At 45.4% G+C, this 18,003-nt stretch overlaps 1 protein-coding gene across 3 annotated transcripts in view; it reads right to left on the bottom strand.

Moving 5' to 3' along the window:
* Positions 1 to 18,003, bottom strand: part of MBOAT2 (membrane bound glycerophospholipid O-acyltransferase 2) — a 1,094,556-nt gene that overhangs the window by 334,488 nt on the left and 742,065 nt on the right. For all 3 annotated transcript variants that reach the window (XM_085610738.1, XM_085610736.1, XM_085610737.1), the window contains exon 5: positions 8,403 to 8,458. In XM_085610738.1, coding sequence (XP_085466864.1) covers positions 8,403 to 8,458 — 56 coding nt within the window. The remainder of the gene's footprint in view (positions 1 to 8,402; positions 8,459 to 18,003) is intronic.

Raw genomic sequence — 18,003 nt, 5'->3', positions numbered from 1 at the left:
ATATGATAGTACTGTACTGAGTGACTGTAAGTATGAGTGACTGTACAGGTGAGTGAGTGGATGTGTGTGTAGATCTAAGAGTCAATGAGTGGGTATGTAAATTATTGGTATTGGAGTATGGTTTTGAGAATGGACGTCTGAAATTTTGATTGAGTATATCAAAGGGTGTGAGAAGATGCAGTAATTTATCACATGGATGACGTCATCAGTGATGTCATCAGTGATGTCATTTCAGATGTCATCAGTGATGTCACTGACCATGTCATGAGTGATGTAATATGTGACGTCATCAGTAGTGCATTGCGGGGGCGCGAGTTATAGTTAGCTGAACTAACTATAACAGGGGAATTTCTAGGGTTTTGTACGAGGGAAATGTCCAGCTAACTAAAACGCCCTGAAACCTATGGTTTTGTCAGTGAATTTCTAAGGTTTTTTAAATGCCAATTCCTAACTATAACGCCCCTGAAACCTATAGTTTTTTCAGTAAATTTCAAAGGTTTTTTTAAATGCTAATTCATAACTATATCAGGCCTGAAACCTATGTTTTTTTCAGTGAATTTCAAAGGTTTTCTAAATGACAAATTTGAATGTATTAATTGTTATACTGATTTTTTTTATACTGATTTACTACATTTTTTTAACTATTTATTTTTAGATATATTTTTTTTAATTACATTATACATTACAATACAAAATATACTTTCTCAGAATGAATTACTTTAGTTTAAATACTTGGCAAATAGGCAACAGATTTTTAAGTACAGTAGTTACAGTTGTTGCAATGGACAACACAATTTCAAACACAAAGCAACATTGAGCTCAATGTGAATTTCTAGTTAAATGCAATTAGTTACTTTATGGATTACTTTTCTAACCACAAGACTGGATCCTAGATTCAGTCCTTGGACATCTCCTGTAAACAGTTGAGTAAAAGCGCTTTGGTTACAGTAGTGATTTTTAAGGAATATTATTGTATTTTAAAAGTTGACACTTAGAAACTTTTCCCCATAGAATCACCAATGTTTTCCTATGGCAGAAAATTCACTTAGCAGGTAAGTAGTGTTATCGTTACTTTTTCTTACTCAGTGGTGGATCCTGGATCCAGCACTGGCCAACCTCTTGTAAACAGTTGAAAGAATGTGTTTAAGTCATACAGACAATTTTTTAGGAATATTTTTAGTTTGTGAAAATAGACACTTAGAAACTTTTCTGGTGAAAACCACACAATGGATTCCTACGGAAGGAAATACAAGTTACTGGTAAGTACGCTTAGAATTACTTTTCAGGGTCAGTGCTGGGCTAAAAGATGTAGCCCTGGGTTCTCTCCTGATAACAGGTGAGTAAATCGGAATTCGTAGTTCGGCTGATTTTAGAGGAATATTTGTACGTTTCAAAAATGGACACTTAGAAACATTTCTGGTGAAAACCACACAATGGATTCCTATGGAAGGAAATACAAGTTACTGGTAAGTACGCTTAGAATTACTTTTCAGGGTCAGTGCTGGGCTAAAAGATGCAGCACTGGGTTCTCTCCTGATTACAGGTGAGTAAATCGGAATTCGTAGTTCGGCTGATTTGAGAGGAATATTTGTACAATGGTGAAGGAAGGGGGAGGGGCCTGAGGTGACATGTGCAAACACGCCCTGTGGCGTGTTTTAAGTTGGGGGATTAAGTCCCCTTGAATCCTGAGGTCCTCTGGGGGCCAACTAGCCCACCAGGTACCTCCAGTATGCGCCAGGGAGCTGCCTTGCAGAGAGGTCTTCAGAGGCCACACCCCTTTTTACAACACTCTGCAACGCAGCTCCGTGGCGCTTAGTGGAGGTACCTGGTGGGCTATTTGTCCCATAGGGGACCTCTAGATTGAAGAGGAATGAATTCCCCAACTTAAAACGCGCCACAGGGCGTGTTTGCACAGTATCACCTCAGGCCCCGCCCCCTACCTTCACCACTGTGCAAACGCACCCCGTGGCCCGTTTTAAGTTGGGAGATTAAGTCCCCTTGAATCCTGAGGTCCCCTGGCGGCCAGCTAGCCCACCAGGTACCTCCAGTAAGCGCCAGGGAGCTGCGTTGCAGAGATGTGTAAAAAGGGGCGTGGCCTCATTACACCTCTCTGCTACGCAGCCCTCTGGCGCATACTGGAGGTTCCTGGTGGGCTAGTCGGCCCCCAGGGACCCCCAGTATTGAATTGGAATTCATTCCCCCTCTGCAAACGCGCCAGGGGGCGTGTTTGCAGAGTGGTGTACGGAGGGGGCGTGGGCTCCGGCCCGATCCTTTTTTTTTTCCCACTCTGATTTTTAGAAGGGGGGCTGTGTAGCCCCCCTTCTTTTTCTTTTTTTTTTGGCCCTGGGGACCCAATCCCCCAGGGTCTGCCCCCAATTTTATTTTTTTTTTAAACGGGAAGGGGGCCGCGTGGCCCCCCTCCCCAGGCCATAATTTGCCCCGGAGACCCCATCCCCGGGGCATGGCCCTTTTTAAAAAATATATTTTTTTATGGAGGGGGGCTGCATAGCCCCCCTCCTGTGCCACCTATGGCCCCGGGGACCCCATCCCCCGAGGCCATTTAAAAAAAAAAAAATGTGGGGTGGGGGGCCGCGTGGCCCCCCTGCCGGCCCACTTATGGCCCCGGGGACCCCATCCCCCAGGGCCTGCCCCCAATTTTTTTTTTTTTTTTTTAAACGGGAAGGGGGCGGCGTGGCCCCCCTCCCCAGGCCATAATTTGCCCCGGAGACCCCATCCCCCGGGGCATGGCCCTTTTTAAAAAAATTATTTTTTATGGAGGGGGGCTGCATAGCCCCCCTCCTGTGCCACCTATGGCCCCGGGGACCCCATCCCCCGAGGCCATTTAAAAAAAAAAAAATGTGGGGAGGTGGGCCGCGTGGCCCCCTGCCGGCCCACTTATGGCCCCAGGGACCCCATCCCCCAGGGCCTGCCCCCAATTGATTTTTTTTTTTTTTTTTTTTAAACGGGAAGGGGGCGGCGTGGCCCCCCTCCCCAGGCCATAATTTGCCCCGGAGACCCCATCCCCCGGGGCATGGCCCTTTTAAAAAAAAATATTTTTTATGGAGGGGGGCTGCATAGCCCCCCTCCTGTGCCACCTATGGCCCCGGGGACCCCATCCCCCGAGGCCATTTAAAAAAAAAAAAAAATGTGGGGAGGGGGGCCGCGTGGCCCCCCTGCCGGGCCACTTATGGCCCCGGGGACCCCCTCCCCCGGGGCCTGGCCTCCGTTGGGGGCCGTGGGGGGGTCCCCAATCCCCCACCGACCCCCCGGCTCCCTGCGTCCTGCGGGAGCTGGCATTGCTTTTCCACATGGGGAGCAGCTAACATGCTGCTCCCCGTGTGGAAAAGCAATCGTCTTTGGTATTTGGAAGAGAGAGCAGGTTTCTGATCTCTCTTCCAAATACCAAAGCAGTTTGCTATGGCAGGGCGGGAGACGCGAGGCTCCCACCCTGCCATAGCAAACAGCAGTGTCCCGGGGGTGGGCACCCCGGGACACTGCAGGAGCCGGCCCTGGGGGGTGGCGGTCCCCAGGGCCATCATTGGCTCCAGGGGGGGGCCGCGCACCCCCCCCCACTTAAGTTAAAGCCCCGGGGGTGGTGGTGCCCGGGGCATGGGGGTCCGTAACGGACCCCCTATTTTACATAATCAGTGCCCCGGGGAGGTGGTGGTCCCCGGGGCGTGTGGGGGGGCTCGAGCCCCCCCACACAGGTTTTTTTTTTTTAAAGCCCCGGGGGATGGCGGTCCCCGGGGCTGCGGGGGGCCATGAGACCCCCCGCATACATTAACATAAGCCCCGGGGGTGGTGGTGGAAACCATATTGCCCCCGGGACTTGGCCCCCCGGGGGCTAAATCTAACAGAAGCGCGGGAGCCCGCGCTGCGGTTTTTTTTTCGTTAGCGGGATGCGCAGACCCTACGCGCATCCCGCGATTTAAAAAAAAAAAATCGTTTTTTGGCCTTGGGGGTCCTTGTGGGACCCCCTGAGCAGGTCTAGGGGGTCAGGGTGTTTCTACCCTGCCTCCTTGTTGCGTTTTGCATCTTTGTTTTTGTGCTTCCTTGTGCCTCGGTTCTACCGAGACACAAGATGGCTGCCAACACTTCCTGATTCAGAGTGTTGGCAGCCAATTAGCATTCAGCTCGTGCTCGGGAGGGTTCGGGGAGGGTGCGTGGAGGATCCGCGGACCCTCCGCGGCCATAGATAGCACTAACTTTTTTACCTTAATCTTCTCAGGAACTACTGAACAGATTCACACCATTTATGCAAAAGGCACGAGTCTGAACTGAGGACTACCTCTTTGCCAAATTTGGTGTCATTCCGTTCAGCGGTTCGGGCTGTAGCTGCGACAACAGATCCTATGGGAAATTGCAATGGGAAAACGCGTTTTGGGACCCCCCTTTTTTCTTGGCACCCGCTTGACGAATCATCGCAAAACTTTCAGGGTAGGAGCGGAGTGGAGCTGGTCAAAAGTTTGGAAAATTTTGCAAAGATTCGTCAATCGGTGCCAAAGATATTCCCAATAGAATGTTGCGGATTTCCTATGGAAAATAGGTCCTAACTATAACAATCTACTGGCGACCGCCAGTAGATAATACACACACACACATATATATATATAAAATATATGTATATTTATATTCACACACATATATATGTCTGTAAAGTATAATATAGAAAGGTGATCTATAAAGTTTTAATTAATCTTTCTTCCATTTTGCCAACACATCTACATCAGTAAGTTTTGTTATGGTTTGTATGTTGCTCAGAATTTCATTTCTCATCCAAATGTTGCTCATTGCCCATTAAAGGTCTGGGATCCTTGGTCTAGGATGTGTGGCATGAACAAATGTTCTTAGTCCTGTAGAGTCCTGTAGCTTTCCTTACTGCAAGATTCTGAATTTCAAGAATTTCTGCTCATCCAAGCCTGAACAGATATGAAGCAAAGCTGAAGGTTCGGTGGTGACAATGAAACACGCTGGTCTTAAAGAATCAATATTTTTTTAGCCACATTATATATGGTGGAGAATCCAAATGCTATAGTCAGTTGTGACAGTGGTATGACATACTTATTAAGTACTTATGTATGTGGTATTTGTATAATGCAAACCTAGCCATTAAGCAGCGGAGTGCTGCACAGTGTCAAAGATCAACATAAAGTCAACGAGTGATAGGAGCGGTAGATAGCTTCTTGATTATTAATGCATTGTGTTGCAGTGTTATTTAAGGAGGAGCGTCCTCAACTCTCTACTAAATTAGAAGCAGCACTGGAGCTGTTCTGAAGGATGCAGGGATGCTGTTCTAGATCCTGGGAGCATGGATGGAAAAGTCCTGTTGTCTTGTATTTCCTTCTTACCTTCATAGTTTGCCGTCTGATGGTGGCCTGGCTGCAGGTGTGCCGAGAGCCACCAGAGGTACTACGCTTGTCAGCAGGATAAGCAGGGGTGCTGGTTGTCATGATCGGTGATAATAGATAACTCCACACTGTTCTGTTGCAATGGATGAAAAAAGGTTGGAGACTGATTGGCCATTTAACTACTGCTTCACTGTATGCCAATCTCCCTTAGGAGGTGTATCAAGGTCATAACCCCTTGATGCACCACCTAAGTGAGATTGGCAACAATATAAAATGCTGCCAACTTGCCAAGTAGTACCAACACTGCTCACTTCTCTCATTTACGATTTGCCTAAAGGCTTCCACTGCAGGCAACAGCACTGTTTCAGTCCCGCCTCAGGCGAAAGCCCAATTGTCAGCTGTCTAAGGCATCTTACTGTTTTTGATCTAACTGGATAGCTGCTCAGCCTCCAGAGAGAGAGATCTCATCTTTTCATGCGCCCATGATGTACCTTCCTTTTCACTTCGAAGAATCCGAACGCTTCAGCTTGGAGGAACCTACCCTGCATGCTAGTGAACAGCAATGGAAAAACCCGCTGCACGCAGAGCGTGCAGAGAAAACTCAATTTCCAATGCAAATGCTGCAGAAGTTGGAAGTCAATGGCAACAGCCATCTCATAATAATGAGTGAAGGAAAACCGGCAGTTTAGCTGCGGACGAATAGCTCAGAGACCATGACCCGAGGGCAGCCAAAGTGCACAGAAAAAACGACATGGCAATCACACGAGATGTGCTATATTAAAACTCATAAGTGATGTCGCTGAAATCCGATACCTTTCTATCTTGATGTACTGCAACAAGCACTGATAGGACGGAAAAATAGCACTGTACCATTTTAAGAGCATTTTTTTATTTGAAAAAGAAAGAAAATATTCAAATGGTTTTCCAGGAATTTAAGGGAAGTTCGATGTGTGAGCAACAGACGCAAAGAATGCACAAAAATTATCAAAACCAAATCAGCTGACAGGATATGCAAGAATAACCTAACTCGAGTGGCCTGAAAGAAATATAAGCCACATCAAGTACCAAGATACTGGGTTGTGGGACAGATTTTTCACGCAGAATTGCGCTATCGAAGGAAAAGACAAATCGATAAAACCGAGCTAACAAAACTTCTGAGCTTAGGAAAATAACTCTCTACATTATACCTTCGCAAACCTCAAGACAAACACTGTAAGTAACCTACACTATTACTCTTTGTTGGTGTTGCCCTGGTTGCCATTTGAAAAAATCTGACCGCAGATCTGTTGGATGTTACAGAAATAACTTTCAGCTCAAACGAACAGATAACAAAAAGTCGAAAGTGCGATAAATCCATGCTAAATGTTTTGCCGCCCATTTAACAGTTCTGTGATTGAAAGTGACATGAATTGACCGAATTAAATCAGGTGGTAATATCAGGATGCAGTTCAGGAAAACTGTGATGCTAACTGCATTTAACTATGTGAAAAAAGTGAACACACTGTGTCTGTGATATTCCCCCTTTAAAGTTAAGTTAAATTCACACTAATACTTTGAATTTCAGGGAGGCATCAAATGGATCTATTTGTGGCAAAGTTTCTAATTGGCTCTAAAGGTGTGTCTCGGATACATTAGGAAGCGGTGTGCAAGGCCATAACAAATTGTGGTTAGGGCAGTGTTACAGATCTCAGGAAGAAGTCGTCTTCTGTTTTCAGGACATCATGTCCAGGTCACATTCTGGGGGATTTTAAATAATCTGAAAATCACTGAAGCCGATGAAAATACCTCTTTATTATGTTGGATCTTTGTCTGTTGGAGAACCCAGGGAATGAAAGCAAATCTTATTTGAAACACCAGCTTTATACAATAAGCATCTTTGTACTGAAAGTTAGACAGACAGGGAGGTGCAGACAAACACACTGTACTGGAGATTTGCCCAATAGCTCTTTCAAAGGTTCATCTATCACCTACCTACCCTCCTCACCTCCAGAAAAAAAGCTAAAAGAACACTCCTGTATGTCTTGATTTAAACACTATATTATGGTCCTTGAATTATGTCTCTTCATCTGTAATGTGACTGGGTATTCTTTTTAAATTGTATTTTTTCCTCTTTATTTATTTGATAATGCTAGCATCTCGAAAAGCTGCTCTTTTTGTTACATTTGTGCCTCTTTGTGTGCACAGTTGTCCTCCCCCGCATGATCTCTGCTCGCCTTTGTGTGATTGAGGCTTCCAGCCTTTTGTGTGCTCACTCTCTCCTGCTGTTTGAATTTTCGCTTCAACATTCTATTATTGAAGAGCCTCATTTGGTCGCCAGTTTTTTATTTTTCCTTTCATTCTCTATGTTGCGTCAGCCTGTCAACAGAGCTCTCGACTAACCTTGCTTTCTGCTTTCCTGTTCTGTTGCTCTAGTCCTTTGCTGATACTATGGGTCCCTATTTTATTCCTAAAAACATCAAGGTAAGCGTGAAACTAGATTTTTTTGTGTTCTTAAATTAAGTGGCAGAGAATTCCAAAATGAAGTGGCCATTCTACTGAACAACGTCTGATTTTGTGTTTGGAACGATTCGAACTTCAAGACTTCTAGATAAAGTATGTTTCAGCCTGTGAGTTTCCTTTGGTCTCTACATATGGCAATCAGGTTTACCAAGTAAAGGGATGCTTTAAGGTACTAGCTTCATAAGCCAGGTGCCCAATGATGGATGGTAACTGCAGGGGCGAGTTGGCCAATGTAAAGTGATCTGTGTGACACAGGATCACGACACTGCCCAATGCCCGAGTTTTTGAGAGAGGGATGGGTACTTGACACCTATGGACCTATAACTCACACTTAACCTTTTCCTCATGCTTAGGAAAACTGATAAGGTCAGCCTTGCATTCAGAGTCAAGGTATGGAGCGCCCAAGCATTTGTTATCATCTGTTTCTAGTTATGATTCTCTGTCCAACTAGCTAAAAAAAGGAAATACAAATACATCATATATATAAAACAAAAGAACAAAACAAATTAGGAAAATAATCAATAACTTATTACATAAGTGTATTCTTAGCCTTACCATCATGTATCTCAAAAGCCAAACTTGTAATCTTTTGCGTGATTATCATCATCGGGCTGCACGGTAAGAGAAAAAAGGGACATTATTTTACCATGGCAGTCGGATCAACTATAAAATAGTGAAAGGCGAATTTTACCTCAACTCTTAGATAATTTAATAACGGTTTTCGGCATTTATTTGTTTATTAATTATTTATTATTTTCAAGACATACATGCCATTCAATTTCCACATTAGCTCAATTATAATTGTCCCACACAACTGGCTCAATAGTAGCCCCATCATTGTAGAGCAAGTCTCTAATAAACACCAACTGTTTAAAGTCTTGCACACCTTATTCACCCACCCCGAAAACCCACCCCACCACCTCTTCATTGGTATTTTTGTCCACAATACTTTGCACGACAAGTGTGTGCCATGGGAATCACTATTCCATTCCACCGCACACACCTATTGATGTGACAACTTCAACCATCACAGCAGAATCTGGCCAAAAGTCTGCACCATCCTCAATCTTACCATTCTAAATGCCACTCAACATAGTGTACAAACTTATATCCCCATCTAGTGCGACAGTTCGGCTTATTGTATACTCCTTCCCTGTGCTAATCACTATTCCCAAAACCAGAATGACAGGGGTTCACAGTGACCTACCATCCGGAAGGTCATTAACAAGTCTAATCATCTTGGCCCATGCCATAAGATCTTCTGCTAATTTTCCGTCCCTACTAACTGGGCCCATTCTACCATGTCCTACGTCCATTTAACCATTTTTGGCAGCCAGACCCAAGCCAGCATATCTGATGAGAAATCCCTCACAACTCAGCAGTTCCAAGTAAGGTGGATAAATTCTGCCCCTTCCTCCTGACTGTGGACATCTGAAAGAACGCCCCAAATAGATCCGAATGAGCTTGACAGGTGGCTTGTAAGTCATGTGAACATAAATCTATTAAAAACGTTTAAATGCGTCAATGCTAGACACCCGTCTCACCCCCATACACTTTGTCCAAGTCCACACCAGCAATAAAATCAGCAGCTACTTCCTATCATCTACCCTGTGCTCTCAACTTCTGCAGAGGCCTATCGGCACTTAGGGCTCTATAAAGGGATGTAATCGGCTTTTTACAGTCCGACAGAGCATACAGTTCGATCATAGCTCAAGAGGGCGTGTGGGCATCAGGGAAAGTGAACCATATTTCCCTAGCCGTACAAGCTATTTTCGTGTAGTGAAGGAAATCACTGATCCCTAGGTTGAAAATCTCTTGGGTATCAGCAAAGCTCACAGTTCTATTATCATGGTAAGGTCATCCAGTGTCTGACAACTAACACCCCCTCCTCCCGCCGCCTCCCGAATCTTCAATGTTTCACTGACATGCTGTGAGCAATTTGTGCAAAGGTATAAGTACTCCACATATGTATACCTGGGGCAAACGAAGACCATTGTGTGGTCTTTTTAAGTGCTTTGACACACACTCTACAAATCAGCCTTTTGATAAACGTGATGAGCTATTGAAAGAAACAGTAGAAAAATTATTAAAGACTTTGTAGCTGTAGGTTTTTGCATTTCAGAATGGAGCCTAGAGCTAGAGTGGGGTATTTGGTCCTCAAACTAGTAGTGTCTCTTTTGACTGCAGTATAGTCAAATTTCTGACATTCTCCAGATTTTTTAAAATAATATCACGAAAATCGTACTTGATAAAAAGAAAAGTCAGAGAATGCACATTTAGAGGTTTGGCATACAGAAAACAACAAGTACTGTATAGGCACTGTCAACAAACCAGTTACTTACCTTCAGTAATGCTCTTTCTGGTAGAGAATCTAACCAACAGCAGGTCTCTCTCCTTTTAGATATTCCGCAGACATCATAATGGCTATATAAACCTTTTCAGCAGTACCTCTGTATGCAGGTAGGTAGCGCCGTGCTGCTACACACTGGTGCCATTCCGCTCCAGAAATGTTATGTGGAGCCTACCTAGGTGCCACTCAAGCGTGCTGACGTCAGTTGCTTTTGAAGCAGTTCTCCTCCCCAGACGCAGATCCCCCAATCGCAAATTGGTTGTGACAAGTGTGCAGGATCCTAGATTTGGGATCGTATTAATGGACAGACTTCAATTTACAGAACTGGGGGAATGGGAGGGTCAGTGAGGAATCTGATTAGATATAACCTCTACCAGAAAGAATGTTATCGAAGGTATGTAACTCGTTCTTCTGATAGAGACTTAACTGCGGATTCCTCACCTTTTTGAATAGATATCAAAGCAGTACCTATTTGGAGTTGGGTCTGTGAATGGACTCCAGCCAGAAAGTCCTGCAGGACCTTGCTGGCGAAATGCCCCTATTAGTGGCCTGGCTGTCCAGACAGTAGTGCTTGATGGACAAATGGAGTAGCACCCATGTAGATGCCTGGTAGATGTCCAGGACAGGAACTCCACGTGCCAAAACAATGGTAGCAGTTTTGCCCTGGCCGGCCTCAGCTGAACATGGCGGAGTGGGAGAGTTTGGAGCTGGTTGCGGAGCATGAGAGCATCCTATGGGAGATTGAGAGCACCGAGGCAGCCTGCATTGGACCCACGCTTAGTGCCGCTCGTAGCCGTGAACTCTACCAGTGAACTTGTAAGTCTTTGTACCTGGGATTGAGGGACTGCGAGGACCAGCAGCGGCTATCCCACCTTCAGCTGCAGCCTCTTCCCGGACACTCCCCTTTTGGCCTGCCTCTTTCAAAACGACTCGTGGCCCCCGACTCGCAGCCCCCGCTGCGCGGGAGCCGCTCGTAGCCGTGAATTCTACCAGTGAACTTGTGAGTCTTTGTACCTGGGATTGAGGGACTGCGAGGACCAGCAGCGGCTATCCCACCTTCAGCTGCGGCCTCTTCCCGGACACTCCCCTTTTAACCTGCCTCTTTGAAAACGACTCGCGGCCCCCGCTGCGCGGGAGCCGCTCGTAGCCGTGAACTCTGCCAGTGAACTTGTGAGTTTTTGTACCTGGGATTGAGGGACTGCGAGGACCAGCAGCGGATACCCCACCTTCAGCTGCGGCCTCTTCCCGAACACTCCCCTTTTGGCCTGCCTCTTTGAAAATGACTTGCGGCCCCCGCTGCGCGGGAGCCGCTCGTAGCCGTGAACTCTACCGGTGAACTTGTGAGTCTTTGTACCTGGGATTGAGGGACTGCGAGGACCAGCAGCGGCTATCCCACCTTCAGCTGCGGCCTCTTCCCGGACACTCCCCTTTTTTGTGGCCTGCCCCACCTATAATTGTGTAGTCCATCGACGCGACGCGGGACGCGCGCGGTCGAGCGCCGGGCGAAGCCCGGGCCAAGGGCGGGCCCGTTTAAGCCCGTTAAAGACCGATTAAGACCGATTAAGACCGGGCCTGGCCCTTCCCCCTTATTTTTGCGATTGGAGGATATTGTATATTTCATTCTGTTGTACTTTTTTAGCGTTTGGCTATTTCTTTGCTATTTCAATTCATGGCGACCACACGAGGGAGCAGGAGTAAAACGACTATGGAAGCAGCCAGTATAATAGGCCCACTAGACAATTTTATTGTACGGGAAAATTCTGTTATTGACCAAGGGATTGCGATTATGGAACGGAGAGTGTCCCTAGATTTAGCATTGGCAAAACGTTCTTCTTTGGGCTTTTTTGCAACAGCCAAATCCCCAGACCAGCATAACAATGCAGTAGCCCCTATATTAGTTCATGCAGATTTGCATACTTTACCAAATATGGTAGACTTATCAGCATCAGATTCTACATCAGTTTCACAATTAGAGAGATCCTTGGTTTTAGAATCAAATATCTTGTTAGAGGACTCAACTATCAGGCAGACGAGGGGAACGAGAGAGGGTGCTATCTCTAAAACATCAAAAAAATTAAAGAAAATAAAAGATAAGAAAGCAAAGAAAACTCAGAAAACCATTGTGCCTGTGGATAAGGGGACATGTGAGCTATCCATAAGGAACGAGGAGGGATTAGTACAGCAAACAAAGAATGGCTGTGCTTCTAGGCGCTTAGATGTGAATGATGTGATCTTGGATTCAGGGAGGGTAGAGGTTTCCCTAAGCATGATTGAAAGTAGTAAGGACGTTGAGGCTGACAATAAACTCTTTGAAAAAATGAGGGAGCTTTTTAAAATATACCTCTCCCCGCTAGAAAACAGATTAAAATGTATAGAAAAGCAGCTAACTGAACTGACTGCCATCTCTAAGACTTCGATTAATCCTGGGGCTATAAAGGCTGGGAGTAAGAAGTCAAGTTATAAAAACAATACAATAGTAGGCCTAGTAGAAAAAAAATCATCTGTCCCAGCTGCTAATGCAAAAATAATGGACCCCATAGTTTTAGAGGAAAAGACAGTAGATAATCCTAATACCCCTATTGTGAACATTAGACAGGAGGTTAATATATCTAAGGATACTGATCTGGACCTCACTAGGGATCGTAATTGGGGACCTCCACTGGGGAAATTAGCCATCAACTTGCCCCCAGAAGTAACCCCTTTCTTGGTGGTTTTGACTGGAGTTCCAGAGTTGAATGATGGCATTGAGGGGCCTAGCTGGTCACTAAAAAACAAGGTACAATACTGGCTCAATATAAATCGACCATTACCTCCCCATAGGACGAGTAAGATTTTAATGGTGCGCAGGGTGCCCTGGGTGGGGCATGGAAGGAAAACCATTCAGGGGGACTGCGTTTTGGTCAATTTTGAGGACCCGTGTACGGTCGACCATATTTGTTCATGGGATACGCAGGGCACAAATGAAGGTATTGAAACCAAGCGACTCTCTTTCTTCTATCCTCCCAGGAGCCTTTTTGGTCCAGTTTATGACTGGAGTAGGGGTAGAGTAGGCCCCCAAGAGAGAGGAGTAGATTGGAGAGAACGGGGAGGGCAAATGACCAGGGAAGTAATACCTAGGGATAATTGGAAAGGAATACCGACTGTCAATAGGTATAGTGCTTTTATGATTTTTATACTGAAATCGAATAAAGCTATCTTTGACTTGACTTGACTTGGCCCTGGTGGAATGAGCCCACGTTCGTTTTGAATGCTGCTTCTTGGCCTGTGCAAAGCAGATCTTAATGCAGAGCACATTAGGGCAGGAGATGGCCCTTTTCTGCATACGTTTGCCTTTTTTCGGTCCAGCATATCCCACAAAGTGCTGATCGTCCGCCAAGTGTACTTTGAGGAGTTCAATGTAAAAGCACAGCGCTCTTTTAGGATCCAAATGACAGTTTCTTTTCCTCCATAGAGGGGTGAGGTGGAGCATAGAATGCCTGTAAATTGATGGTTTGATCAACGTGGCGCAGCATCACAACTTTTGGATGGAAGGATGCTCGTGTCTGCAGAAACAGTTTGCCTGGGAAGAACGTCATGTACAGCGCATTGACAGACAGCTTGAAGCTCACTTACCTACCGTGCCAATGTTATAGTGACAAGTAAGACTAGCAGCAAAGGACAGCCATGAAGCAGCTCAAAAGAGCGCACATCAAATATAAGAGGACTAAGTTAAGGTCCCACTGTGGCATAAGAAAGGGAGAGGAAAGAAACATAGGTTGTAGATCTCAAAATAGGTGATTTGAATAGTGAAGGCTGATTCGGCATCCGTACAATGGCCGAAAGAGAGCAATGGTATCCTTCAATTGTGCCTAGAGCAAAGCCTTGCCAGACGAGGGACAAACAATAATAAAACCTCAGATAACTTTGCCTGGTGAGGGTTCATCTGCTGCGTCCCACACCACCCCACAAATTTGTCCTATCGACAGTTGTATACAGTTTTTGTCGAAGGATACCTCACTACCAAGATTACATCAACCATCTCAGGAAGAAGGCCGAAGGTGTTCAGCTGTCACTTCTCAATCTCCAAGCATGAATGTGGAGGTTGCAAAGGCCCAGGTGCAGACCCCCTGCCTGTTGCTGCAATAGCACATCATCCCAGATGGGCAGCCTGATCGGAGGACTGATTTTCATGTCCACGAGCTATGGATACCATAATCTCCATGCTCAATCCGGGTCCACTAGGATGACTCAGGCCTGGTCGGTCCTGATCTTCAGAACACAAGGCAGAATCAACAGGAAGTGATTCAGAAGTCCTGAGTTCTACTCTAGGTGGAAAGTGTCTGCTAGCGAGAGACTACTTGAAAAACACAACACGCATAACTGCTGACATTGCAACTTTTTGATGGTGGCAAATAGATCGAGTCAAGTTTCTCCCCATTTCTGGAAAAGACCTTACACCAACTCAAAATAAAACTTGATCCTTAAGGTGTCAACAGCTCAGTTAGTATGCCTGGTCTTTCCTGCCAGATGGTTTACCACCAGGAAAAGTATTTGATGGTCCAGCGATTTTCAGAGGCAGAGGGTCTCCTGACACAGGGTCCGTGACCCTACCCTGGTTTGTTACAATACCACATGGCAGTGGTGTCTGTTAGCGTATGTATCAGCTTTCCCTTGATGGACGGGAGGATGGCTTTCCATGCCAAGTGGATGGCCCTAAACTCCTGAAGTGATATGGACTTGCGAGTCCACCAGGAATAGACCTCTGTTCTCCACCTCTCCCAGATGGCTACCTCTACCCAGGATTGACGCATCGTTCACCACTGTCAGCTTTGGGCTGGGTAGTGAAAAGGAATGTGTCCTGTGTTTATATGCAGGAAGACTCAAGTGGCCCTCGACAGACTCCTTACAAGTAATATGTAATGACATGGGTATGGCTGATAACGTTTTTGATGCAGTGCGTCCACTTAACGGTTGCACTCTGAAGAATAATGACGTGCACAACAGAGACCCGTGTGTGGCATGGTCATTTGTATGCTACTGAGCTTGGAAGGATGCTACAACTGGCTATGAAATAGGGTATCTTTAACCCAAATAAACTAGAGTAATCTCCCTGAGAGTTTTCCAAGGTCCTGCAAATTGCTTGTGCGTGTTATGTGCGCCTCAGTCGAAGTGTAGCGGTCGACGGTTGGCGTATGTGGAATCAAAGAGCCTCTTCAGCCAGTACAAGGCTTTCAAAGAAGATGGAAGCCCCACAGAAAGTTCAGTCACAGTCAGCCTGGAACTTGCTGGCAAGGCCGAAAGAAGAGGGACTGCACTGCAACATAACACAGAGCCAGCATACATACAATATGACAGCGCTAAAGGCAGCGACAATCAAGTACAGTGAAGCACAGAAGGCAGTCATAGCCAGGTGCACAAGCAATCCAAAAGCAACAGCATCCAGGTGCCCCAAAAAAATAAAGGCAGTGAAAACCAGGTATGATGCAGAACGGTGAGAATAGTGATGACCATGTATAAGAGACAAAACAGCTACTCAATGCAAAAGATGAGACTGGATACTCCTTCAAATTCAATGAATTCAATGATGAATGCATCTTAGAGTTATTGATGGATGTCGCTCCCACTCATTCCGAAGACGCATGTGGAGATAAACGCTCAGTTTGGGGAAAGTGCTCATGGCTGCAAGAGCAGGGGAACATGCCAATCAACAAGCTGCTGACATGGAAGCTGGAACAACCCAAAACGAATCAGCATTGAGCATGAAAAATAAACAGAAATACAAGGCCGAGGCCTACAGAGTGATGTCTCAGAATAAAAAGAAATCGTGTTTCCGATGCAGATTCTCCTTTCCCCACAAAGGCAAATGTCCCGCCATTGGACAAAAATACAAAGGGTGCAGGAAGGAAAACCATTTTGTATGGTTTGCAAAGCGAAAGAGAAACTAAACACGTCACGAAGAGATGAGAAGACGGATGACAGAAAGTTCCAGAAGCATTCTAGACACTACCACAAGGCCAACCACAACATCGACTAAAGCAGGTGGAAACAAAACAATGGCGATTGTTATCAAATTCATCGACCAACGGTTCATTTACGTCATCATCAAGTGACGATGAGGAAAATGGATGTGCGATGGTGATGTATGGCCCAGATCGACATACTCATGTAAGTTTGGTCACTTGCAAGAAACAACACAAGTCTGAAAAGAATTACCACATGAAGCAACAACGTTCCTTTGGACATTGTCCTAAAATCACACTCAAGGTGAATACGTGCCCTATAACTTTCATTATAGACAGTGGTGCATCGATAAACATCATGTCGGCAGAAAATTACAAACAACTGTCTCTGATTACAGGTCTCACGCCATCTAGAGCCAAGGCGTATACCTGGGCAGCTTCTACACCCTTGCAGAGTAAGGGATCCTTTGTGGCAACTATGCGGCACAAGAAAATGACAGTGCAAGCGCTGATTCATGTACTCCCAAGTACTTTGGCGAGTGCATGCTTATTAAGTTTCGACACTGCTGCTGACATGGGACTGACTTCTCTTAACTACAAGTTGAATGCCCATTCTGAAATAGTGAGTCAGTTCCCGAAATTGTTTCATGGACTTGGGAAACTTAAGAACATAAAGGTACAGCTTCACCATAATGAAGATATTCACCCCATTGCACAGCAACATGATTGCATTGCTTTTCACCTACGAGAAGCTGTTGAGAAAAAACTAGAAACACTGTTAAGGCATGACATCATTGCGCGCTCCAATGGTCAGATACTGTTTCAGTGCACATTTGTGTTGTTATGCGACAGGCCAACAAAGCAATTGAAAGAGACAGACATCCAGGTCCACACATTGCAGACATGATCACACAGCTGAATGGCACCCAAGTCTTCTCCTGCCTTGATCTGAACAAAGGTTACCATCAACTTGAACTGGAAGAAAACTGTAGGTACAGTATTATTTTTCAATGCATATTGGTTTGTTCAGATGAAAAAATACTCAGTTTTGGTGTGTCGTCAGCTGCGAAGCACTCACACAAGTACACCGTCTGCTTGCTGATGCAGGACTCATACTGAATAACGAGAAGTATGAATTTCACAAAAACAGGCTGAAATTCTTTGGGCATATTTTCTCGGAAAAAGGCAATGACTCCTTACCCCAAAAAGGTACAAGCATTGTCATCTACTTGCCCTCCAGAAGATGTGACCATGCGATTATCCTGTATGAGTATTGCCAGTTACTTCTCCCGGTATATTCATGACTTTGCCACTGTGCGTGCCCCTCTTATAGAACTAACAAAGTGAGATGCTCCATTTGAATGGTTGTCTGAATGAGACCGAAGTTTCAAGAAAATGAAATATGTAAATGAAAATAGAACAGAAATGACTTACTTTGATCCGAAATTGCATACAAAAATTGAGGTGGATGCAAGCCCTGTGGGGTTGGGAGCGATCCTTGCCCAACATAACCATATCCTCAGAGACACATTGTGGCCTATGCTAGCCGAAGTCTATCTCTGACTGAACACACTTATTCTCAACCGGAGAAAGAAAGCTTAACTGTAGTATGGGCGAGTAAACACTTCCATGTGCTTCTGTGTGGAAAGCATTTTTTTCACAGATCATCAAGGGTTGCTCAGCATTTCCGGAAATCTGAAAGCTAAGATGCCCCCTTGCATCAAGAGGTGGGGTTTCGTCTGCAGGAGTATGATTACACTATTGTGCACAATCAGAGGAAACATCAAAACCCCACAGACTACTTTTCACGAGTGCCTCTACAGCGTCATAGTGCAACAGCTAAAGCAGCTAAGACCTAAATCACTTT

Source organism: Triturus cristatus, chromosome 6 (genome assembly GCF_964204655.1).
Source record: "Triturus cristatus chromosome 6, aTriCri1.1, whole genome shotgun sequence".
NCBI classification, from domain to species: domain Eukaryota; kingdom Metazoa; phylum Chordata; class Amphibia; order Caudata; family Salamandridae; genus Triturus; species Triturus cristatus.
The sequence above is the reverse complement of the archived record's forward strand: the minus strand, read 5'-3'. Positions and strand labels throughout refer to the sequence as shown.